The 27,214-nt window shown below is 37.1% G+C and overlaps 1 protein-coding gene across 6 annotated transcripts in view; it reads right to left on the bottom strand.

The window, feature by feature from the left end:
* PDE7A (phosphodiesterase 7A) overlaps positions 1–27,214 on the bottom strand; it is a 112,977-nt gene that overhangs the window by 12,309 nt on the left and 73,454 nt on the right. For 4 of the 6 annotated variants that reach the window (XR_011493173.1, XR_011493174.1, XM_014845892.3 and 1 more), the window contains exons 4-9: positions 15,892–16,043; positions 14,066–14,129; positions 8,152–8,247; positions 6,209–6,309; positions 1,230–1,361; positions 943–1,034 (exon numbers count right to left, since the gene is read on the bottom strand). Coding sequence is in view for 3 of the 6 variants with exons in the window: in XM_014845892.3 (XP_014701378.1) it covers positions 943–1,034; positions 1,230–1,361; positions 6,209–6,309; positions 8,152–8,247; positions 14,066–14,129; positions 15,892–16,043 (637 nt within the window). In the remaining 3 variants the exon portion in view is untranslated. The remainder of the gene's footprint in view (positions 1–942; positions 1,035–1,229; positions 1,362–6,208; positions 6,310–8,151; positions 8,248–14,065; positions 14,130–15,891; positions 16,044–27,214) is intronic. The other 2 variants (XR_011493175.1, XM_070481179.1) reach the window with 1 other exon arrangement.

Below are 27,214 nucleotides of genomic sequence, written 5' to 3'. Positions count from 1 at the left end.
CCAGAAGTACTGTCAAAACTCCAAATGGTATCCATGAATAAAGATTTAAAAAAATAAAAATAAAGTCCAGCTTTTTTCTTATGGTCATTACACAAAACACTTAAGTTTTTTATAAAGTGGCTTTAACTTATGAAAGGGAAAGAAAGAACAATGATAGTAACTTAAATTTTAATACCCAAACGTATTTTTATGCCTCACCTTTTTTCTAGAATGAGACAATTCACACTCACTTACATGGTTTTCTTAAGTGCATCTTCTCTCAGTGAGGCATTATTAAAAGCTTTAGTTTGTGAGTCGATGACGAGATTTTAACAACCAACATCATATTGGGCTCATCGACATTAATGCTTTTTATTAGGCTTTCAAATGGCCTGCTTAACATTACCTTTTCTAAAAAATTAGTACTTTCTGTTCTTTCCATTCATTATTTCATCCTATAGCTCTAGAACTGACTCTAGGATTATGCTATTAAGGATATAAAGCATTCTTTTTACTTCTTACAGTTTTGAAAACTTCCTGGAACAGATTTTAAAAAATATATTTATTATACAAAATGTTTACTTTCTATCCAATTTACCTTTACACCTCGAACTTAAGGTTTTATTCAAATGAGTATAAAATGGAAATATGTAACACTATTTATATAATAAGCAGTACACTCTGACTGAGCCATTGTGTATTTAGAGTGAATTTTATAGTACTCAAATCCGTGGAATGATCTTTCATAAAAATTCACTAAAAAATACCACCGACTGTATCGTAGAATAGGTTTAAATTACTAAAATTGATATACATTTGTAAAATAAGATAATTTACCCATTAAACTGAACAAAAATGGAAAAGTTTGGAACACCTGAATGTAACAATTTTTACAACTTTATAAAATTGTTTCACTAAGTTAATTTCCATAGTTCATAATAAATTAGTCTTAATCCAACCTACCTGCTCTCTAAGGGCATGTGTGAGAATAAACCCGATTCTCTCAATAATCCCACTGCAGATCTCCAGTGGTGATTTTCCAGTACTGAGGTATTCTACAAAAAAGGGCACATCTGAATTATTTAATGGTAAGGCTCTTTCTGAACATAAAGAATTACCTATAAGCAATACTACTCTGGTTAAAATTCTAACATTCATTGAGAATTGGTTTACTACTTTCACTTCTTTAAAACATGAAACATTTTCTAGAATGCAAGAATATTAAGTTTTGATGATAAAATTGCACTAACCTTGTATAAAGTTGCCAAGTAATGGTTAGTTTTAATAAGGAAAGGTTGATTAACACCTGGATGATCCAGATCATGAGTGGCAGCTGCAATTAAGCTCAGCAAGACATCCCAAGGAGTCACAGAACTGGCAAGCTAAAGTGTGACGAAAGAACAATGGCAGACAGATTTGAAATAAACTCTGTACCATTACAATAGTTTTGAATTAGCTTCAAATGGTCATGTCGACAGTCTCCTCCCGCTTTGTGTTTTTCAGGTGACTATTCATCAAGGCCACCGAACACCCCTAGGTGCTGGCCTCATCAAGACCCTGGGGGCAGACAGGACATGACAGAGTCCCTGCCCACGTGGAGTTTACAGAGCTCATCTTTATACTGTTTCATTTTGAACAAGCTTAATTAAAATGGCAGCTAAAGTATAAACCATCTTTTTGAGAAATAATGGCTTTAAAACAACAAACACAGGTTTGCATGTTTTTATTACTGTGCCACTACCACAGAAGACCTATGAGGTTTTTTTCCACAAATTTTATTGTGGTGAGAACACTTAACATGAGATCTGCCCTCTTAGCAGATTTTTAAGTGTACAATACAGAAGACCTATGACTGAGGTTGTTTATTTATCAACAAACTGGTTATTGGATTTCAATTAAGAATCTACCATGCAAGGTTCTCTCTGCGGTCCTAGTGTTTAAGGAAGCTGCGTACTCATGGAGCAGTTACGTCCAGGCTGTAATAAAACCCGCCCCCGTGAACAGATACATTCAGGACAGCAAACACAATGTATTCATGTCAGAAAAAGTAATCTGGCACACTAGAAATTTTAATTTTACTCTTAATAATTATTACTAATCTGACTTGCAATAAATAAGTTTATTACCTGACTGAAATTTTCAATGATAAAAAATGACCACCTTGAGTCTATCACCTGCTTTTCAAGAATCACCTCTCATTTTCAGGCCACCTTCTACTCAACTGTTAAGGCCCAACTCCACTGAGTCCCTTGTGTCCTGCCCCCTGCATCCCCTGCCTTGTTCTCTGCCTCCAGCCCCTTCCCCAGCAAACAACTGATTCATGTTCCTACAGCGCTTCTCACGTCCTGCCATAGTAACACTCGGCAGGGCATACTTTTATTTAGGTTTACATTAGGGCAATAAAATGCTCTCTAAACTTGTATGATCTTGTGCCCTTACAGTAAAAAATTTTGAGCATACACCACCAACATAGGTATACTTACTTATAGACTAGGATACTGAACAAATATTGCACGTGATAAAACAAACATGAAAACTGAAAAATTTTAAAATATAAGATAAAAAATAAATTTAGATTCAAATTCTAATATTTTCTTTCTATGCCAGGATGGGTCTTTTTCCATCCCCTCTGTCAAGCTCATCTCAGTCTGAGAAAAATCACTGGGGGCTTGAATCCCCTGGAAAACTGTCAAACTGTAAGCTGTTTGAAGGTAGAGAATGTGTATTATTTATTTTTGTATTACCTATAATTGGAATGGGGAGAAGATGGGGAAGAAAATTACTTCCTCTTTAGGATGTGCGAAAGCATTTAAACAATAAAGATTTTTAAAGTACTTCTTCCTAATCAAGATAAACAGAAGGCATACCATACGGAGCATCGTGCATAGAAAGCGAGCTGCCTCCCTAACATATAGACCTGTGGGTGTGGCTGCGGGAATGTGATGAATAAGGAACTCACACGCAACATGCAAAAGTGTCATATTCCTATGACAGCTAAAACACAGTGCGAGTGGCAGAAAACTAGACATGGACCATCCTAGGAGAATACAATAATCCTGAAATAGACTTATTAAAAAAATTAATGACATCAAATAATCTCAGGTAGATTAAACAGTTAACCACTAAAAACAGAAACATGGGAAGAAGCAACTGATATTTAAAAGTTCTGTGAAGGGAAAGTAAAGTCTAAGTTTGAAAACAAATCACACATGAAAATCTGACTATAAAAATGCAACATTTCTGTTTGTAAAAAAAAATCTTTCATCAGAAAGGAAACTTTATGAGCACTGGAACAAAGACAAGGAAGTCAATGACATTAATACAACTTTTTAAAGTGGATTTAAAAAAAAACCAAATGTTACTTCCATTCCTGTGATTATGTCTGGTAATACCTGACAGTAAAGAACAGTTGTGTGAAGAAGAAATTGCAAATCATTTAATGTCTATGAAAGTCAGATCTCACTTCTATCTGCAAAGCTATCAGCAGGGTCCTTTTCAGTAAGAAAGAAAACTAGTAAGTGGTTGAGTTTTCCTGTGTTCAGTGAAAAACTTCACTGTTTTGATTGTTGCTATTAAGTGCTATTAGGTTCAGCTGGAATAAAATTATAATCTGTATTAGTTCAGCTTTGAGGGCATAAAAAATAAATATTCTATTAAACTTAGAGCTGATGCACATACAGAGAGTAAGAACTTTTCCCTAAATCTCCAATAATTTCTTGGGCTTCAAATGTTTCTTTTTTTCACTTAGAGAAGAGTCTAGGAATTAGCTCTTACATATAAATCATAAGATATAAAAACTGGAAGCAAATTTCTTACTAAATACTGTATTTAGGCCTTTCTATTTACTATTCCCGCTGTACCTGGACTTTTCTATGGCTGACTCCTTCTCGAATACTTCCTTTCGGTTTATGTCGTTTCTGCCCACTCCATCTCAAGTTGTAAACTCTTGCTGTCCAACCAGTCACTCTCCAGCACATTGCTCTATTGAGGTTTCTTCAGAGCAGTAATTACTACAGTTATGTCAAAACTCTATTTGTTTAGTGACTGCCTCCCCACTGGGATGTAAGCTTCTTGAAGGCCAGGGCCTTTCTGGTCTGGCGCACCACCAGATTCCTACCACCAGGACCATGTATTACATTAATGAATGAAAACACTGCAAAATGTGATGCCATGTGAAGGCCCAGGAAGTAAAGAAATACAATCTTAAGGCTTTCTTTAGAATTCACTTTTAGAATGCCGAGTGACACTATTTTAAATGTTAACTATGATAAGGGACAAGGGAGTTGTTGCATTTTAGGGCTTAGTGATTTTATCTGCATCCTTAATTGAAGCTTTAACTAAGAGTTCCCTGAGTACGCAAATGATGAAAAGTGCTTATCAGAGCCGCAAAGGCAAAAAAAGTATTTAAGAATCATCAGAGCTACCTGTACAAAAAGTGTTTAAAATTAGTATTACCAGGGCTGCATGGGTAAGACAGTGTTTGTGTTCACTTTTACACACACCCCTCCTGGCCCTGTGCATCCTGTCCCTTGCCTGGCATCACCCGACTTCCTTGCCCCTGGCTTCTTGTTGGGTGGCCACTGGGAGACAGGAGGGGAGGAGGCTTCAAGGGCGTGTGGACTAGGCTAACCTCCTCTGTGTCCCAGAGAACACGCACTTACCTCCAGCATTCCATTTACCTGTGTATGGTGATTACTTATCAATTTCTCCCACAAGACTCTTGGACAGAGGCTTCAGGCTTGGCCCAGAGTTTTTGAAAAGTTTAATTAAAAAAATCAGGGCACTTGCGGGCCTGGCCCTGTGGCCGAGTGGTTTAGTTCGCGCGCTCCGCTGCAGGCGGCCCAGTGTTTCGTTGGTTCGAATAATCCTGGGCGTGGACATGGCACTGCTCATCAAACCACACTGAGGCAGCGTCCCACATGCCACAACTAGAAGGACCCACAACGAAGAATATACAACTATGTACTTGGGGGCTTTTGGGAGAAAAAGGAAAAAACTAAAATCTTTAAAAAAAAAATTTAAAAAAAATCAGGGCACTTGGGAGTATACATTTGTTAAAACTGTACACAAAAAATATGTATGCATTTTGTTATAGCATGTAAGTGATACCAGAACAAAGCTGATTTTTTTTAAAAGTCACAATATATATTTTTTAAAAATTGGGACAATTTTCACATATTCCACAATCTCAGAAGACTGGCAACGACATGGCTATATTTTCAAGTTGGCATCAACTGGCACAAACTGATTTAGTCAGCGTGCTTTCCCTCCTAACAACTAGCTGGAACTGAGATCCCAGGAGAAAAGAATTTAGAAGCAGGGCTAAGGGTAGGCAGGTGTAATTTTAGAACTTCCAGGGGTAAGAAACGTCCCCAGGCAAACATGGCTCTCATTCACATCTGCAGCTGATAATTTCCAAATCTGTATCTCCAACTCTGATTTCTCGCCTATACTTCAGACTCTTTTACCCAAGTCTCTACTAGACACCCCATTTGGACACTGCACAAACACATTTAACTCCACATATCCAAAATGGAACTCATCATCGCCACCAAGCCTACTCGGAAACTTACTCTTTTTTCTACATTTCTTCTCTCACCAAAGACTTCTACCTTCTCCTCAACTGCCTAAACCAGTCTTTATTGACTCCTCTCCCTACTTCATTCCCTCAAATGCATTCCAACACCATATCCTCATCATTCTAATTCCCAAGAGATCTTACAAACCATCCACGTTTTGCCTGTCCCAGAGCTCCCTGCCTAGCTTCGGCCGCCAGGTTCTCTGATGGAGCACTGAAACAGCTCCTGACGGGTATTCCTGTTTCTGGGCTTGTCTGATTTATGTTACACCTCAGCCAGGACAGTTTTCTACGGTCTCCTGCTCCCCTCCCGTAGCTCCGTATTCATTCACTGAACCAGATTAATGCTGTCCCTGCCCTCGTGGAGCTCCCATGGAGCTCAGTGTAAGTGCCAAGTGTCTGAACACAGGCTTCCTGGTCCCGTGTGATCTGGCCCTCGCTTAGCCTTCTCCAGCCTCTCTCCCAACAATCACCCCATTTCTCAGTTGCTGCACTTATAGCCACATTTGGAAATCTGATCCAGCTAGCTCTCATTCTTGTGAAGGAAGCTTCTGATTTTGAGTCAAACCACTAACTTAAGGAAAAGTATTTGAAAGTAAATGAAAGGAGTTTTCCTAGGATTTTCCCCTACTGTAGATGTCAGCATCTTACCTTAGGTTCTTTTAAGTAACAGTGCATGGCCTGAGTTACATCTGCAGCGTGGACTGCATTGTGGTAGGGGTTCTGACTGTGGTAATCTTCCTGAATCATAACTGCATCAAAGACAAAACACCCCAAGTTTAGTTGCAAATGGGAGGCAGGTACAAGCACAAAAATTATGATAATTAAAGTTCTCCACTTACACTTTTCATGTGGCTATCAGTTAGTTGTGCAGATTCAGAGAGATGAGAGTCACCTCATATCTCACACGTGTTCCCAAAGAATTCATACCATTTCCACTCCTAACTTGTTTGAAACGTTTTTAACTAGAAGGAATTTGTATCAAAATTATAAAATATTTCCTTTGTTTTCTTTTCTCTTTTGAAATGTGAATCTATCATTGTGCCAAATTCCTCTGACCCTTTTTAGTTTAAAAAGAGTTTCTCAGTTGAATAAAAACACTACAATTCATTCAACAAGTATTTATTGTGACAGATACTGTTCTAGGAACTAGAAATTCTTCCGTGAACCAAAATCTTTATGGAGCTCAAACAGTATAGCTAGCTATCAGGGTAGATGAAAATGATCCTGTGTGTGCATGATGCGAGAGGTGAGCTGCACATCCGGAATTAGTTTTTCAGTAGTAGGGATGATCTTCTATTAATCCTGCCTTCTTTGCTCAGTGTCTGCTATGCTATCATGAAAAGCGTAGACCAGGAGTGGGGTAGAGCTGTCCCCTCGCCATCAAACCCGCACTCTGGCCCCCACAGGACAGAACTCTAATCTAGCAAAGCGAGGCCACTCTGAGGTGGCGAAATATGACTCATTGGTGACTGGGAAAGAGCATCAGAATTCTGTACTTACTTTGATCCCATCCTTTAAAATAGCCTGTCAAATACTCAATATCTATTTTTGTATGTGTTTTATAATTTACATAATATATTAGTACAGAATTACAGGCATACAATTTATAAATAAGTATGCATTAAAGGTTTCTCAAAAGTCCTAGGTAATAAATTTATCATAGTTTGGTATTTAAGAGGAAAGAAAATAAATATTACCGTCTTCCTTAAAAAATGGTAAGAATTCTCATGCTACTAATTTTTTTCTACCATATTTCTTTATTTGGTGAAACACTAATTTTTTTTCCTAGCAGAGCAGTATTAAATAAATATCATCCTGCATATTTAAACATATTCAAAACAATCTTTAAAGTTTACTGTCAAGAGATTTCCAGGATCAGAAAAAGAGGAGACCTAAGTGCAAGGTACCTGATCTTTTAAAGTTTAGCCTTCAAAAATTTAGAAAAAGACAGACGTTGTGTCATCTGTGTCAGGAAGTTGTGGCTGATGTAAGAGACTGCAAAACTGTCCCAATCTTCACCCTCCCCCCGATCCAAGGCCTCAGCCTTTGCAGCTTCCCTGCCGCAGGCTGCAGTTCATCTGCATCGGACCTGCTTTGGCCACCAGGACGCAGAGGAAGTGAGGGCAGGCCAGTGCTGAGCCCGGGACGCCAGGGCTCTGGGCACGCCAGCTCTCTTGTGGAAACTGGCCACTGCTCTTGGAACAAACTCAGCTTGTTGTAAAATAAATAAATATTTCATTTTTTTGTTTTTAATGTGAATCTATTATGGTGCCAAACTCCTCTGCCTCCTTTTAATTTAACAGGAGACCACGCAGAGCCGAGCCAGGTCAGGCCCTGTGTCCCAGCCAAGGTCTACAAAGCGACTGTGGGCTCACCTGTTGCCAATGGCAGGTGCAGAAACGAGCTCAGCCAGCCCAGAGGCAGCCCTGACCTGCCCCACAGACTCAGGAGCTAAATGAGTGTGTGTCGTTTTAAGCTACGGAACTTGGGGTGGTTTGTTTAGAGCAATAGTTAACTGATATAACTGATACAAAATTTAAACAAGTTCTTATATAAATCTTATTACTATTAAATGGGTTAGAATCACTTACCTAAAAATCTACGGAGTTTCATCATATCTAGATGGAAGTACTCAATTAATCCATGAAGACTAAATAAATGAAAGGTTAAACTTACTAGACTATTTCCTAAAAAGAAAGAAGAGGAGATATTAGTAGGAGATACAAGCTAACATGACTGCGCTGTGCTTCCGAATACGGGATGTGAGCGTAAAACATGGAGAGTACTAACTCCTACTTTTTGTCTATCTAAAATTCACATCTTCTTATTTTACCAGTCACAAACTCTAAATATCACATCTTTTTTCCCATTCCAAGGAAAAATGATTTTTTGTTTCAGTTTTCTAAAATCAAAGAATTGGAAGATAAACATTGCAAATAGATTCATTTTCTTAAAAGACTCCAAAATAGTTAGAATTGATACAAAACTTTGAAAATTGTAGCACAGTGAATAAGTTAAGTCAACTTCCCAAAGCACCTACAACACGGCTGTACGTACCTCCTCCTAACCATCCCCTCTAGTGCCGGGCTCTGACTGACAGGGTGTCCCAGAGCAAACCGCCTTGGCCGCAACCTTGCTAGGTGGAGGTTGTGTTTATTCTTAAATACACATGGCTGGGAGGAGGGACTAATGACCTCCTCAAGATCCAGACTCTGACCTCAACCACCTGCCTCTCCCATACTCGCAGCAGAAAATCTGAGAGTCGCTGGAAGAAACGGCGGGGGGAGGGGAGCACGAATCACAAAACGAGGCAGACCTCTATCACTAGAAATTCACGGTCAACACTACCCAGCAATCTTACGTTTTTCTAGTGAAATGGTTCTTCCACTTTTTTAAATGCCTATTTTCAAGGCTTCTCTCCTCTTCTCAAACTTTCGACATATTCACTTCCCATTCACCTACTCATTCTCAACAGCCTCATACTTCACAGGAAAAAATACAAGCCCTCAAACTTCCTGTCTTTCAAAAGCCAATCCCTCCCCCCTGTACACCTCCTCGGGGCCCGTCCTTGGTGTCAGACACATCTACCAGTGTGCCCCGCTCCAAAGCAAAATATCCGTCCCTCTCTGTATTGTCCCAGGAAGCAGCAGCTCTCAGACCTGCTCCAGAGTCTCTCATCTTTGAAACAACAAAGAACCTTCAGCTCTCTTGGCCCCTCCAGTTACCACCCTATCTCCTCCCCTACATAGCTATGTTTTCTGAAAGTGGCTGCATGCAATGGGGTTATCTTCATCCTCAACTTCCACTCCCTTGTCACTGACACCTGGAGTGACACCAAGTATAGAAATTAAATTTGGAGAAACTACGACTTTTATAATGTTTAGTTTTCCCTTCCAAGGTACAACTCTCCATTTTTTATTTATTAATTTATTCCTCAAAGTTTTGTAGATTCCCTCTACAGGACACATATGCTATATTATTTTAACAATTAAATAGACTTTATGTTTTAAAGGGATATGAGCCCATAGATTACTGCCAGCATTCAAACGATAACATAAACATGATTCTAGTATTCTCTAAAGAAATCTATGATTCTTATAAAAATGTATGAAAGACCTAACTACTCCCACACTGAGAATTTGTAGTAATAATATTTATGAAGGATTATAAAGGACTACTGGGCTAAACTCATTATCCAAAATTGCCTAAACAATTGTCAACAGAAGCCCATGGCTGAGGAAAAAAATAAATTAATTGGAACAATATTTGTATGAGCAACATTGGAAAGGAGGTGGCGGGCCAAAAGAGATTCTTTTTAAAAACTACCTGACAAATCATCTTCAAATGGGAAGAAAAAAACATTTCAAATCTTTTATTTTTAAGAAATTAAATGTTAAAATGCATTCAAATCCTGATAACACTACTGGTACAGACATGAGCCCATGTGGTCTGGACCATTTGTGAAGAAGTGAGCTATATTTCTGTTATTACTGGTGTAAAACCAACTTTTCTTCCAGTATATACATAGATATTTCAGAACGCATATTCAAATAAACAATCTGGTTAAAAAATGGGCAGAGGATCTGAACAGACATTTTTCCAAAGAAGACATACAGATGGCCAACAAGTACATGAAAAGATGCTCAACATCACTGATCATCAGGAAAATGCAAATCAAAACCAAATGAGATATCACCTCACAACTGTTAGGATGTCTATTATCAAAAATACAAGGGGATAACAAGTCTTGGTGAGGATGTGGGGAAAAGGGAGCCCTTGTGCACTGTAGATGGGAATGTAAATTGGTGCAGCTACTAAGGAAACCAGTATGGAGATTGCTCAAAATATTGAAAATAGATCTACCATATGACCAGCAATTCCACTTCTGGGTGTTTATCCAAAGGAAATGAAAACACTAACTTAAAAAGATATCTACACTGCCATGTTCAGTGCAGTACTATTTACAATAGTCAAGACATGGAAGCAACCTGAGTGTCTATCAGTGAGTGATGGATAAAGAAAATATGGTGTGTACACACACAAACACACACACACAGAGGAATATTATTCAGCCACAAAACAGAACAAAATCTTGCCATTTGTGACAACATGGATGGACCTTGAAGGCATTACGCTAAGTGAAATAAGTCAGGCAAAGAGAGACAAAAGTCATATGATCTCATGTATATGTGAAATCTAAAAAGGAATGAGCTCATAGATACAGAGAAACAGATTGGTAGCTGCTAAAGGTAGGGGCTGGGCGTGAGTAAAATGGGTGAAGGGGGTCAAAAGGTACCAATTTCCACTTATAAAATAAGGAAGTCACGGGGATGTAATGTACAGCATGGTGACTACAGTTAGCCATACTATATTACACATTTGAAAGTTGCTGAGAGAGTAGATCTTAAAAGTTCTCATCTCTTCAGAAGAAAAATGTTTTCATCAGAAAAAAATATTTTGTAACTATCTGTGGTGACAGACGCTAACTAGACTTATTGTAGTGATCATTTTGCAAGACAGACAAATATTGAATCATTATATTGTACACCTGAAACTAATATAATGTTGCATGTAAATTATACCTCAATTTTAAAAAAAAGGATGCATATTTAGGTAATGATAGAGTTCTCCCCAAATCATTTTCCCAAACCTAATGGACAAATCACCAATTTCCAGGGTCTAGAATGAATTTTTAAAAAGCTGCAATCTAATGGTAAAATACCCTCTTCTGAAACTCAGGCAAACTGCAGTGACACACACATGTAATGTCCTCCACCAAGAACTTTAAAGGAATCTGACAAGAACCAGTCCATCAAAGTGTCCTACTTATATCAAACCGAAAGCCCTCACGCAACAGTTTTCCTCATTTTTAGTTCATGAGATACCAACGGACCCCTTTAATACCAGCGAGTAAGACCACAATTAAACAATTCAAAGCAAGTGAGGCTTAGCTGCTGCACCAAACAGGGAACAGGCACAGAAGAACTTACACTATATGGAAACGGAGATAAACACTTTCTTGGAAAAGAAAATTGTACTTACAGAAAAGATACCCTCACAAAAATCTATCAGAGGATGGCACTGCCAAAGGTGTAGCGGCCCTTGATAGTTTTTAGAATGTGATTCTAGATAGGAGCTGGCAGGATTCGGCTACCACCCAACACAGGCCTGGCAACGAGGGTCCTCACGCACCAGGTGGCTTTCAGGGGAGACAAGCCATATCTTGCCATCTCACATTACCTAACTCTCATTCCTGTAAAAGGAACATCAAATATAACCTAGCAGACAAGAACTACTCTCCCCCTTGCAGCGGACAAGCTAGGGACAATCCATGCCGGCGGGAATCACTGAGTTTCGCCTCCTCCTCCTCCCTGCCCTCCTCTCCTCAATAACATTTGGGAAATTTCCAGAGTAAGAAAAACAGAAAGCACTGGATCATGGAACAAAAAGGGAAAACTATACAGTTACGTACCGTGTACATATATCATCCAGAATTCATTTCGGTCTAAGCAGTTTTGAAAGGAAAGCAGTTCTAATTACATAATGCAAGTTAAAGGTATTTTTTCCTGCCTGTTTCCCAATAATATCTCTTCATGTACAGAATTCCTGCAACTTGTGGGCAGCTGTAGTTAACTGAATATACATATCTCCACCATTCATAAAATCACAGGTGCGGAGTTAACCACGAGTGGTTTCTTCTAACCCCTAACCATCAATCGTAAGAGGAAACCATTCAGCCGTCTTCTCTACAAATCCCATTCAAGGAGTGAAGTCATTAAGGGAGGTAAAATGCTGAACTAACCAACGTGGACCAGTGGTTATTACCTCTGCCTGCCCTCCACACTGTCGACCCACTCCACTTTTATCACCAAGCTTCCTGACGAGCAGAATATGTACTTTTCAAAAGTAAAATTTAGAGAACAATCAACTATTTCAGTGAGTGACAAGTGTCCCAGTAGACTAAGAATAGGCTAGGAGCTGTTAGTTTATACAAGGATAAACCTTAAAGGTGTTAACGGGGGCAGTGTTTTATCTCTATACATCTTGAGATAACAAAGTAATATTCATGTTGAGTTAAGAGAAGGGAGTTTCCCAGATCTAGAAGAGGCTGACCCACCTGACATTCTGCTACCCGCATTTTCAGAAAGGGGAAGGCTGAAAGGAAGGACAAGTGTGTAAAGGACAGTAGAGCCCTCCTGTGTGGACAGGCCAGAGCGGGCAGGAGAGCAACAGAACACTTAGTCGCCAAAGGACAAAGGAGCGGCAGATGAGAAATAGAAAAGAGAAAAAACAAAAAGTCAGGGAAACTGAGGGAGGCTTTGCTGATTAAGGCAAACTTCCCTGTCTATAATTTTGCCTAAGATTAGTCCAATTTATTCTCTGTCAACAGTGTGTAGACAAAAAGAAGGTATATACTAAGGTATTTTCACTATGCATGGCCACCCAGCTGAGAGGAATAATGCGGTGATACTAAAAGCTAGACCCACATTGATTCTCAAGATGAATAAAGTTATGTGCTTGTTCATTTTCTATATTTGACTTCCTTACAAAAGGATTTCATTCCAAAGTAAAATGAGAAAAACAAATGATTTCAAAGTATAGCAGTGAACCACATATTTCATCATTCAGAACAGAACTGACTTCTTTTCAGTGTATTTTCCTCTCTGCTTCATTTATTAAAAAGACATTTAGAGAAAAGAGGCAAAGTGTATGTAGTCAAACTACATGTACCACCAATTTTTTATACCAAAAATTTTATCCTAAATAAAAATGATTCCCAAAGGGAATCCTGTTCCTGTTCCCAAAGAGAATAAAAAACCATGAACCCTCCCCCATAAATAAAACAAAACTCAGGAGGGGGTAAACAGATCAGAGTCACTTGTTCTTTGCAAACCACTCATACTCTGTAGATTCTGATCTGCCCCCTAAAGAAGCCGCACACCCTCCCCACCCACCACCAAGCAGCAGCGCCAGGGGGAACCATCGCTGCTGATCGTAACACGCCACATCTCTCAAGTGTGCACGGAAAGAAAAGCCTGAGAACAACACTAGAAGCAAAGCTCTGTCTCCAAAAGTCATTAATCCACCAGGTATCGGCGGCTATCAAAACCGGAATACAGTGTCAGAAGATGTCATTGGAAATGGCCACAATCCAAAAGAAACCAAAAAGACAAATCAAGAACACGAGATAATAATGTTCGCTTTGAATTACTGGTAAGAGCAACATTAACAAGGGATGGCCAAGTGATGATGAGGATGATGATTACTTTTGATTACTGCTAACAGTTATAATCAAAAAATAAAATTATGAGATTGATTCTCTAGGCTTATGCATCAGTTACCATAGACGGGACAAAATGATGCTCCCTTTGCCAGCAGAGGGCTCTTAACCTAAGTAAACGAAAGCAACAGCCCACCAGCGGCTGTCCCACTGCCTTAATCCAGAGAACCACTGCAGTAATCTAGAGAATACATTAACTTGAGTAAGTCAAATTCTTCACTTACCATTTGTTAGTCTATCAAATAGAAAGATATCAAAATTCCAATTTCCAACTTTTCCCAGCATACACTGAAATGAAAACCAAACATTCCTACTGTAATTTAATTTCAGTAACATTCTCTGTCTTTTGTAGATAATCCATAGAGAAGTTAATGAAAATGGAAAGTGACTGATTTACTTTAAGAAATGCTAAGTATCATTCTCCTTTTAATCATGACCTCTCCAACTGGCTCCAAAAAAATATCCAAAGGGATAAACCCCATTTGAAAAGCCAAGTATCATTTTGTTTTTCAATTAATGAATATACAGGTAAGTTTAGTGTTTCTTTCAATTTGCTCCTATACTTTCAAGGACTTGCAAGAATTCTAATATAATTTAACATCACAGAAGTGTGATTCATACATTGCATGGATTAGAAACTAGATTTTAAAAATCTAGTAAAAGTAAGTTACAATAGCTGAGTACTTACTATAACTCTAGGTACTGTTAAAAGTGCTTTACTCTCTCTTACTATTCACACCAACACCATCAAGCAGCCATTGTTTTCAATCCCCTTTTATAGACAGTGAAACAGGCAAAAACTAACTCACTCACTCAGCAAGAAAGTAACAGATCTGGAGTCTTAAATCAGGTGGTCTGATTGTGGAACCTACAAACATGGCATCTATACTATACTATGCTTAAATTATTTGTTATTCATTCTTTTAAAAAACACTCCCAACTTATGGGTATTTATTTACATTCTTTAAATACTCTTATAGAACAATTAACAGCATTTGCTACATTAGTTTTTAGGTGGATGTGTATTTTAGCCAAGCAAATAAATTCCATAATGAACCAATAAACCAAATAGATTATTTTACCCCATATATTAGCAATGTGAAAATTTTGTGGACTTTATTTTCAAGAAAAGCTTTTATTTTGTATCCAAACGCTTACTGTTGTATACATTTATGAAAAAAATCAACATGAGCAACACAAAGATATTACTAGTAGAGATTACGATAGTAGCACCAATCATACACAGATCAATATTCTCATTCTAAAAAACAGAACTTGTGAACTTTTAAAGAAAGCATGAATACTTTCCACTGATTTCTTTTACTAAACAGGAAGGCAAACCTTTTCACTTTAATGTAATCATAAAGAAGATACCCCAGCCCTATCTACACAAACTTAGGAAATCTGGCCTATAAATTTAAGTCAAAGAATAATTTAAAAAATATTAAAACCTAAGGTTATTAAAAAAATCCTTATTTGGTCAAAAACAAGCTCATCTCACATCACCTTTATTAAGACATTTTTTAAAAACAATATCAAGAAAATAATGCCCACAATCACCAGGTTTAATTAAAAAAAGTCTAAGTCCCCAAAACATATCATTGATCCAAGAGACTCTGAAAGATCATTTGACTGAAAGCCCTGAGACCTAACCTCCGGTGTTGGGTTTACTTCTAACCAGCTGGGTGAGTGCAAACAAGTTCCCTTATGCTCTTCAGGCCATCATTTATCTATAAATATAGAAATTAGACCACATAATCCATAATATTTTCCCCAGAGTTAAGATTTTGTGTGATCTTACAGTTTAATGTTCATTGACCTACTTGTTACTTAATGCTATAATGAATGAAAACATTTTCATTATTTTAGTTACTTCTGAAATTTCCCTTGCTTTGCAATAGCTAATCATAAAATGAACAGCTGCTGTAAAGGAAAGACCTGAAAATTGGGTTCAACTGACTTTCACATACAAAATCAGTACCATATAGGGAAAAAAGGCTTCATTAAACTTATCATAAAATTAATGTTTTCTTGAAAAAGCTATACACACCTTGGCTTGTCCATTATAGTCATCATCTAAAATGTTTAGAGAATTTGAAACAGTAGTACCACGAAAAAAGCGTGAAGATCTAAGATACCGCTGGAAACTTAGTAACCTTCTGATATTCCTTGCAGACACAGAAACTTCAATTTCAGATTGAGCTGAAATAAAAGGGGGAAAAGGTGAGTACAGCAAGACAAAACTGTTCATGTACCATCTTTGTAATACCCCTTCTAGCTATATACAAGTATTTTTTAAAAAACTAATCATTATACGACAGTTCTAGAAGAGGTATTTTATTTGAATTTTCAGTTAAAGAATTAAGAATGAAGGGATAAATGGCCAGTTTTGACAGCATTTAGAAAGCTGATGAGGAGTGTTGCTGGAGTAATAATCAGTTTTTATTAACTTTCAAGAATTATCACCTCTCACTCTATTGCCTCAACACACTACACAAACGTTACGGAGCAGAAAGACAAAATCTAGTTTAAAACTACAGTTCATATTGAGAAGACACGTCCCAAGTTCCATATGAGACTTTAACAACTACAGAACTAATATATCTCAAATCCTAATGAGGTATCATTTCAAATATTTCCTTAAGAAAGCTTTATTAGATGAAATGGAGAACAAAGTTTATATCCTCTAAGAGTGCAAAGGATAGGGATAAAAATTCTAGGAGATGAAAAACTCTAGAAACGATGTGGTTCCACATCAGAGACTGATATGTTCTCTTTCAATAACTCTAACACAGGCATTTTCTCCCTCTAATGCTAGAATTAACCAAAGTTTCTTTGAACACCAGATGGAATAATAGACTTGGGTTGAAGCTGTGTCATAGGGAACATACGTTATCTTTAAATTCTAGAATCAAACTAAATTCAGTGAAATGTTCACAATACAAAACACATGAAAATGAAGACTAAGGATCAACAAATCATCATCTCTCATTTTAACTTCCATTAACTGAAAATCACCAGGTGAAACAGCAGGTCATCAAACACATTCTCTCCTGTGTGTCCAGTCTCTAGCTCCTCTATGAACCTTTATTACCCTGTTTTCTTATTTATAAAATAACGGCAATAATACCTAATTCAAAGGGTGCCGGATTAAATGAGATAATGTATACATGAGTCAGACATACAGTGGGTATTAAATAAATTGTTGCAATGTAGATGATGATAAAACTGATGTTGATGCCACTGCTTGGAGGTATGCTTCTAGGTAACCATCCTAAGTTCCAAATCTGTTCATGTTGCTCCAAATGAAAGTGTCAATTGCCTCCTCATCATCTTAAAATGAACTCCATCTCCTTTAACTGGAAGAAAAGGTTTCACATTCCAGTTTCTGGCTCTCTCCGGACTTGACTCGGGTGTCACCTTCTGGGAAGCTCACCTGAATATACCTAGATGCACACTCTCCATCTAGCAAAGATGGGTGAAACCTCCTCTGGGTCCTCAAAGCATCCTGTGTAGACATCTATCAGACTACTTCTGATATTGTATTATAACTATTGCTTATTTATCTGTCTTCTTCAACAAATGATGACCTCCAACACAGACACGAACTAGTTTTTTCATCTCTGTATTCCAAGGCTTAATAATAGCACCAGGTAGGTATGTGTAAAATATATTGAATAACTGTTGAATAAATGCATGTTATTTTTGAAATATGTGACGAGTTTTGAGGTTCCTATACACTCACATAAGCCAGAAATAAAATAATGCACGCTGTTACATGGTTTATTTCCCTCATTTATCATTCCAGTGAGTCTAAAATAGGAAGTATCTAGAACAATTGTGGAGTTAAATTTCTGATCTCCATCAATGTAACTTACATTAAAAGGACTAGAACCAAAATCGTAAAACCATTAATATCAAGTGATTATCAAGCTCTCCCCCCCCGAAATGATCATCTTTTTCTTAGTTTTTGTGTACCCTTCCTGAGTTTCTTGATCAAATATATGGAAACATCATCATATATGATTTTTCAACTTCTTTTACATAAATGCTAGCATATTTATACAATCTGTTCTGCATCTTGTTTACTAATTTATCTTGGAGCTCTTTCCCTATCAGTACATAGAGACCTTCCTCATTCTTTTATAAGGTGGTAAAGTATTCCATCATACGGATGAGCTATAATCTGTGTAACTAGTTTTCTACTGAAGGACATTGCTACAATTTTAGTTTGCCAAAAATCTGTTATTTTGTTAAATCTGCTTATATTTCTACAACTTGATTTGTCAGCTTTAGAGCTCATCCTTTTTTTTGTCACCAGCATGACATGAGGAAATCACTCTATATCCCATCTTCTTTCCCTTTCCCTCTCCTAATGTTAGTTATCAGAGCTCTTCTTTCACTCTAGTCCCCACTTTCATTTTCAATTCTAGAGGTTCAGCTCTAGAATTAAATACATTCAATATTGCAAGTCCTTTTACTGTGGTTTCCCTAGTTATCTCCTGTTTGCTTAGATTCATCCTTTAATAGTTTCCTCAAGAAGGGCTCATGAAAACAATATATCTCACAAACAATATATTCACTAGTGTTCAAAACTTTTTTTGGTGGTCTACGTATTTGAAGGACAGCTTGACTAAACATAAAATTCTGGTTCTCATTTTCCTTCCGTGAGTTTATTTGAAGAGTATCGATACATTGTCTTCCAGCAATGAGATTTGCAAAATCTGTGGCAAACCTGTTACTCCCAACATCAAAATGACTTTGTCTTTTGGCATGGCCACCTGCAGAATCTCTTTTTATCTTTAAAGTCCAATGACTTTGCTAGGCTATATCCCAATATTAACTATTGTGGGTCTTTTCCCCTGGTAAACGGCGTGCTCTTTCAATATGCAAATTAAACTCTTCTGTTATTTCTGAAAGGTTTTCTTTAATTATATCTCTAAATATTTATTCTGTTCCACTATTTTAGCTTTATTTTTCAGAGAAACTCTAAACTGTTATGTTGAAATACCTTTACCTGTCTCTACATCTCATTCCCGCTCCAATTCTTTTTAACTACTTATTTGTTTTGTTTTGTTTGCCTCTCTCATTTCTATCCACTATGTCCATTACACTGTTTAGTGCTTATTCATTCTACCGTGTGCTCCTACCAAATGCCCTCATTTCTGGGATATATTTGAACTTTTGGCTCTACTATTTCCTGATTCTGAATGTACGTGTTTCAGCTACCTTGGTTGTCTTATTTATTATCTATTCCCTGAGTTCTTGAATTAGGACTTTATGGTGAAGCTATTGATTGATTTAGTTTTTTAAGTGTGTAGTAGAAGACATGGTCACAATTTTCATCCGCTCTATGGCAACGTTTTTCTGTGAAGACCTCTTCAATTATTGTTAAGTTCTCCTGCTCTCTTCCAACTGTTTTGCTTAATTCGATTATCTGATGTGCCAGTTTCTTTTTTTAAAGAGTCACTACTGAATGGGCTGAATTTTCCTGGACTAATCCTTTACATCAAGTTCTTAACAGGGATGGAGGTGAGCTCTTAGGAGGGGGCAGAGGAGCCCTCTGAGCTTCACCACTCAAATGGCTCTCTCCTTCTCTGCCAAAGAGACACACTACTTACAAGCATGCCTCTGCTATTTCTCTAAAGTGGGCCAGGAGGACTGCACCTACTTCTGCTCAACCCAGACCACAGACCAGATGTGGCAGGGAAAATTTTTAACTTTGTACTTCAGGGTGAGCCTCCTTTAAAAAAAAAAAAAGTTTACTAAGACCTCTTTTGTAGCCAAATATATGGTCTATTCTGGAGAATGCTCCCTGTGCATTTGAGAAGAATGTGTGTGCTGCTGTTGGGCGGTGTGTTTCATATACACCTGACTGGTCTAATTGGATTACAGAGTTGTTCAAGTCCTCTATCTCCTTATTGATCTTCTGTCTGGTTGTTCTATTCATTAGTGAAAATCGGTATTAAAGTCTCCATTATTGTAGAATTGTCTGCTTCTCCCTTCAATTTTGTGCTTCACATATTTTGGGATTCTGTGGGTAAGTGCATATATGTTTATAATTTATATCTTTTAGGGAGTGAAACTTTCATCAACATACAATGTCCGTCTTTGTCTCCTGTAACTTTTTTTTGACTTACAATCTACTTTGCCTGACAATAATATAGCCACACCAGCTCTCTTTTGGTTACTATTGGCCTGGAATATAATTTCCATCCTTTTACTTTCAGCCTTTTTGTCCTTATATCTAAAAGACTAAAGTGAGTCCTTTCTACAAAGCATATAGATGGACCATTTTTTTTTTAAACTCAATCTGCCAATCTCTGCCTTTAAATAGAAGAATTTAATCTATTTACATTTAATGTGATTACTGATAAAGAAGAATTTATTTCTGCCATTTTGCTATTTATTTTGTGTATGTTTTATGTTAATTCCTCTATTACTGCCCCCTTTTTTTGCATTTAGTTATTTTTTGGTAGTGTACCATTTTGATTCCCTCTTCTTTCCTTTTCTGTATATTTTTGTTATTTTCTTAGTGGTTACCTTGGGGATTACAATTAACATCTTAAACTTACAAAACCTAGTTTGAATAATACCAACTTAGTGTCAATAGTGTACAAACACTGTTCCTATAACCTCCATCTCTTCTCTTTTATAATTATTGTCACAGATTGCATCTTTATATTGTGTGCCCATTAACAGACTTATAAAATAGTTACAAACCAGAAGTACAATAATACTAGCTTTTAAATTTACCTATGTAGTTACCTTTACCAGTGTTCTTTATTTCTGCTATGGCTTCAAGTTACTCTCCAGTGTCATTTCATCCTAAAGGACTCCTTTTAGAATTTCTTATAACGCAGGTTTACTGGTAATGAACTTGCTCAGCTTCTGTCTGTCTGGAAATGTATTACTCTCTTCTTCATTCTTGAAGCATAGTTTTTGCGGATATACAATTCTTGGTTGAGAGGCTTCCCTGCCCTTTTCAGGATTCTACATTCATCATCCCACCTCCTTCTGGCCTCCAAGGTTAACAATGAGAAATCAGCTGTTAATATTATTGAGCATTCCTTGTTTGTGACAAGTTGTTGCTTTGAAAATTCTCTCTTATCTTTGGGTTTCAACAATTTGATTATAATGTGTCTCAGCGTGGATCTCTGAATTTATCTTGCTTGGAGTTCACTGAGCTTCTTGGGTATGTACATTTATATCTTCATTGGATTTGGGAAGTTTTCTACCATTATCTCTTCAAATATTTTTTCTGCCCCTTTCTCGTTTCTTTCTCCTGCTGGGACTCCTATGATTCATATACTGGTATACAATGATGATCCTCCATTGGTTTCTGGAGGCTCTGTTCCTTTTTCTTTTTGTTTTTCAGTCTGGGTATTTCAATGGTCTTATCTTCAAGTTCACTAATCCTTTCTTCTATCTGCCCAAATCTGTTGAAATCTCTCTAGTGAATTTTTCATTTCAATTATTGTACTTTTCAGCTCCAGAATTTGTTTGGTCGCTTTACATAATTTCTATCTACCAAGATTCTGATTTTGTTCACATAATGTTTTCTTGATTTCCTCTGGTTCTTTTTCCATGCTTTGCTTTTAGCTCAGTGAGTATTTAAGACAGTTGATTTAACATCTTTGACTAGCAATGCCAATGTCCAGGCTTCCTCAGGGAGAGCCTCTGTGAAATTCTTTTTTTTTATGTATGGGCCATGCTTTCTGGTTTATTTGTATGTTTTATAGTTTTCTAATTAAGAACTGGACATTCTGAGTATTATACTGGGGTAAGTGAAAATCTAAGCTCTCACTACTCCAGGACTATTTATTCTTGCTTGTTGTGGGATGGAGCCAACTGTTTTGTGACTTTTCCAAACTATTTTTGCCTTTGTATATCTATTTGCCTTTGTTTATTCCTTGCTGTTTGTGATCATGACATTTTTATTCCATTATCTCTGCAGTCAGCCATGATCCAACACAAATTTCCTTAAAGTCTGGCTCCAAAGAGGGGGGTGTGGGAGATACTAATTCTTTAAATCTTCTGATAGATGCTGTTGGGTGAAGCCTCTGGAGCTGAAAGGGCTCAAACCAAGGCAAATGTCTGTGCCTATGCTCAGGGATCTGCCAGACTTAAACAGTCAACTCCAAATTTTTGGAGGACAAAGTCCCCATTGCCCATCCTGGCTTCCAAGCCACACCAGGAACAGGGGCCACTATATTCACAGGCCTAGGGGCTGAGGAATGGGGGATGATCACTGGTTTACGCACACTGCCCAACTGCCAAAGAACGGCAGCCTCTCCCTTCATCAATCACTCCCCTGGTTATTCTAAGTGTCCAGTCACGATCCAGAGTTCTGAAATAGTTGATTCTGGTCTTTTTTTTGGTCCAGTTTAGTGGTTGTTTTGGTGGAGAGACCAACCCCTTGAGCTTCCTACTCTGTCATTTTGAGTAACATCTGTCCCTTTCCTTTAAGTTTGTTTTTCCTGGTCCTTTCTGGGAGTAGCTGTCTTAAACATTCTCTTCTGGTCAACCTAGGTTTGAGAATGGGGAGGGCTTATCTGTCCAGAAACAACCATTGTTAACAGCCTAGCATGAAATATTTTTCTACGAATTATCTTCTATATGCACACATATAGTTTTTCTTTTACCCAAGACAGTTCAGACTTTTACTTAAAAATTCATGAACATCTTTTCAAGTCAATAAATACACTTACATATGCCATCATTTTTACTAGCAATGTATTGTTCTAAAATATGAAATTATAATAATTTACTTAATCTTTTTGCTGTTAGGCTGTTTCTAACTTTTAATTTCTTATAAACAAGTCTGTAACAAACATTCTTGTAGCTAAATCTCTGCACACATCCTAACTGATTCCCTTAAATTCTCAGAAGTATAACAGGCGCATAGGAATACATTTCAAAGGCTTCTAAAACACATTGCCAAACTGGAGAATAAGTTTTCTAAAAGAAAATTAGAGAGATTTCCAAAACTGCCCTAGAAGAGCTTCCAAAATATGATCTAAGAAAAGGGAACAGTAAATATAAATCAAGAATGAAACATGATGAGATCATTTGATGGAAATTTTTAGTTTCTTCAGGTTTGCTTCCCCCATCCTCTACCCCCGACACAGACATACACACTGATGTCTTGTAATGATTAGAAAAAAATTCTTATATTAAAAAAAGCAAGTAGAGGCCACTACAGAGAAGAAAGGATATCAGGTTGAGTAAGTAGTATCATTTAGGAAACTATATAAGAGGATACATGGGGAACTGGGACCAGGAAAGAGTGACTATGAGAACTTAATTAGTACTTTCATTCAGACAACTACTAAAAAGCTCACCCTCTGACCATATTACATAAAATCTGACCCTATTACCAATATTCTCATGAGCTCATTCTGTAACATGAGACACGCTATTATTTATTTCACAGCATAATACATGACAGATTAAAACTGTCCTTATTAAAAGCACAGCTCCTGCCAGGCCAGGACTGTTTAAGTCGCAGGCTTGTTCTAGTTTACATGGTTACCTACATTCCAATCCAGCTTAGAAAGTCAACAGGGCTCAGTGAATTAATCAAGTTACTATTAAAGAGCTGTTGGCTCTGCTGTTTCTCTTCTAAAATATCACATTACCTCACTGTGTGACCATAAACAAACTAATCAGCCTCCACCAAAACTAAATGAGCGTTGTTACCTAATGATCATGGGAATGACTTCCAGTCATCCATTCTCAGCTTCTCAGAGCCAAAAAATGAAGTGTGGGATAGCAGGCAAATTTAAAAGCAAGGCTTTTCTCTTACTTTTCCCTCATATTAGAAAAGAAGACAGGAAATAGAGGCAATAGTTTAAGGAAACAAAAGGCCTGGAGAAGCAACACATCTTGAGCTGTCCTACTCTCCTCTCCCACAGACTCTTCTCCATCATCCAAATGGAGCAGCAAAAGGTGTCACTTGATATTTACTTATTAGACAAGAGGTTTTTAACAAAAAAAGCCCTTGGATCTTGAGACTTGACCACTACTTGCTTTAATGGGCCACAAGAGGGAGCCCTGCAGTCACCATATCTGCCACCTTAAAACCATAAAAATCATTTGGATGCATATAATCATAAATTATGCTTAGAGATTGTTTAAAATTTTTTTTAATTCAGTGCTATTAAGGTTTTAACTCTAGTCTAGGGCAAGATCATGTTGAACGATAACTGAATAAAAAATATGAAGACATTCTATAGTCTAACCTCCTTTTTCCTTAATTTTCCTCAAAAAGAACAGGAGCTGTATCTGAAAGCTTACTGTTGATACTGAATCATTACATTTATCTACAGTCTTCTTGGAAGAATTTTTACATTTAGCATGTGTGGATAAATAGGGAAAAAATAGCTAGGTGCTTATTAGAGCAATGGTCTTCAGTAGGGCAGCATGTGCCGACACAGAGAGGCAGAAGAGCACAGTGGGTAAAGACATGGGCTTTGCAGTTACACACCTGAGTGTGAATCCCAGCTCGGCCACTTTTACTACTTTTGTGACATTAGGAAAATTATTTAATGTCTATGATCCTCAGTTTTCTCACTGTAAAACAGGCCTCACAGGACTGTTACAAAAATTAAATGAGGTAATATATGCAGCAATATGTCTTTCTGGGCAAAGGATAAACACTTACATTAATGGCTATAGCGACTATTGTAGAGACCAAATATTTTTTTTAATTAAGGTATAATTGACATATAACATTATATTAGTTTCAGGTTCAAATATTTTTAAACACATGACTTCACACTATTGATTTTAACAAAACCAGATTTATTCTTCATGACAGCATAGCGTCATCCTGAAGACCACTGCATACTCTTACATACTGTAGAAATAAGCACACACATTTGAAAGATTTCAAAATATGCATAAAATCTCATTATTTTAAAATATATAGACAGTCCAAGCCTTGTTACAAATCAAAGAAATAAATGAGCCTCTCAGATCAATGTTAACAAGAGAATAAACTGTATTGCCTTAAGCAATTCTTACAACTTAAGTTTGCAGAATTCAAGGTTCACTTTGACAGGATTTGATAAAATAGTCAATATAAAACCCCTTTAAAGATTACTCTTATTATAGTTATGGATTAGACATTTTCTACCCTTCGGAGATGGGTCTGTGATATGTGGATCCCTCTTCTGCTTAAACTCAGGACTTGTACATAGCTCATTATTCATTACATTCTTAATTCCCTTATTGGTGAGCTGAGAAAGAAAGAAGGAAAAGAAAGTCACAAGGCCTTAATGTGTAACACACAAAATGAAGCCTAAAGTTAAATCTCAATTTCCCCAATTTTCCAAAGCACAAGTAGAATTAAACTACCATTAAATTATATTAAGATTAAGGTCCAATCCAGATCAGTTCCCTAATTTATGCCATGAAGTTAGAGAAGATATCTAGGAGATAGAATACTTCATTCTTTCAATTTGGGACAAAGAAGAAACAAAAATCAGTAGTTTTCAAATGCATGTATTTCACAATCATCTGGAAAGTAGATACATTTTTTAAAATACACACACGTGGGGCAGCGTTCTCCGTTTCCTAATTCGATTCACCACAGCAGTGCTCACCCGTACAAGTAGTGCCTGGGAAGGGGATTGTAATAGGAAGGAGGTGGGAACGTTCATGATGAAAGAGGACATGAGATTATTGTTTCCTGTGATGTCTCCATGAACTATTACAGAAATTTTGTTTTTAAAACAACCAAATATGATTTCAAGACAAATGAATGACTGGGAACAAACTGAAGTTTAATAGAAACTCTAGACAAAATACGACCCCAGTCTACAATACCACAAGTCTAAGTAGAGGCTGGCATGCTCACGTTTGAACAAGAGAGTAAAGCACAAATGAGGCACAGCCACCGTAGCAGGTCAAACAAATAATAGCTGAAAAAATATTCCTGTACATAGGAAAGTAACAACCAGGCAGTAGAGAACAAAAGATAATAAAAAAACACTTCAACAAAGAAAAAGTCATGGCTAAGGGAAATGTCAAGCAACAACTTTTATGCTTAACGTGAAGAAGCAGTAAAGGCTTCCAAATATAACAGGATCTACCTGTGTGTGGGAGTTACTATATATTAGAGACTGAGATCATCTAAGACAACAAAATCAGTACGACACAAGCTTTTAAGCTCAAAATACACACAGAAATAGATGTTCTTCCTGATCATATAGCTAAGTATGAAACAAGTACCCAAGTCTAGCACAGCCCTGTTAGGAAGACAGAAAACAACCCCAAATCAAACACACATGAGGATCTAAGGGAAAATTTAGGAACAGTTCTGTATGTTTTCATAGTGGGTCATTACATCAAAGACAACATGAGACATTTGATTCAACAGAAAGGCAGCAACCAGGCCAAATTTGGTTAACTTAAAATACAGATTATTTTTAGAGAACTACAAATGGGACCCTATAAAATTTAATTGGTAGAAGATATACAGTTTTAGTCAATTTGAAGTGACAAGAATATATTCAGTCTCTATCATGAGCCAGAGGCTACCAGAGACCAGGAATAAAAAGATGAATAAGACTAAAAGCCTTAAGTTCAGAACTGTTAGGCTACCATGTAAATATCCTGAAAGGTTCCCTTGCTGCCCTAGTATGGGGTGGAGTAAAGTGCTAAAATGAATAAAAAGCTCGAGATAATGGGCAAAACACATTTATACGGAACGAAACATTACCATGTGCCAGGAGTAAGAGAAAATGGAAAAAACTGCATTTGTGTGGACTGTAAAGAAACTTGTATTACATCTTGTCCAAAGCTGGCAAAGATCATGCCTTCCAGTCTGGATGACGTCAGTAAGATTTGGTGAATTCCATGAAAAGAAGTAACTGTCAAGCTGGCGGTTTCCATTACGTAGTATTTAATAATTATGCGAGAATCTTTCAAAAGAACACATCAGATTTTTTAAGTGCACAAGTGGAGTAGAATTATAATAAATCTTTTATGTTTAAAGATATTAGTATTTATTATTATGTAAGCTAAAAATAATGTATAACTAAAAGAGTGATTTATTAGATTTAGGGACATAAATTTAGACCAAACACAAGAGATGAATTCTGACAAAAAGTCAAGATGGAATTCATTTTATCAAGTCCAATTAATTTAAGATTCAAAATATTATATTTCAAGACATCAGGTATATGGCCTATTGAACAGAGAAAACTATTTGGGGTTCTTAATCCAGACTACTGGAAGTAAGCCAAATTACTCAAAAGGGGGAAACTGACAGGAGGTAGTCTCCTGGCTATCTCTACAGACTTGAGTGAAAGCAGAAATGTGAGGAAGACTGGTGAGGAGAAGCTGTCACATTAAGGAATGACGCT

Source organism: Equus asinus, chromosome 12, assembly GCF_041296235.1.
Source record: "Equus asinus isolate D_3611 breed Donkey chromosome 12, EquAss-T2T_v2, whole genome shotgun sequence".
NCBI lineage: Eukaryota > Metazoa > Chordata > Mammalia > Perissodactyla > Equidae > Equus > Equus asinus.
This window is presented reverse-complemented; position numbering and strand designations above follow the sequence as displayed.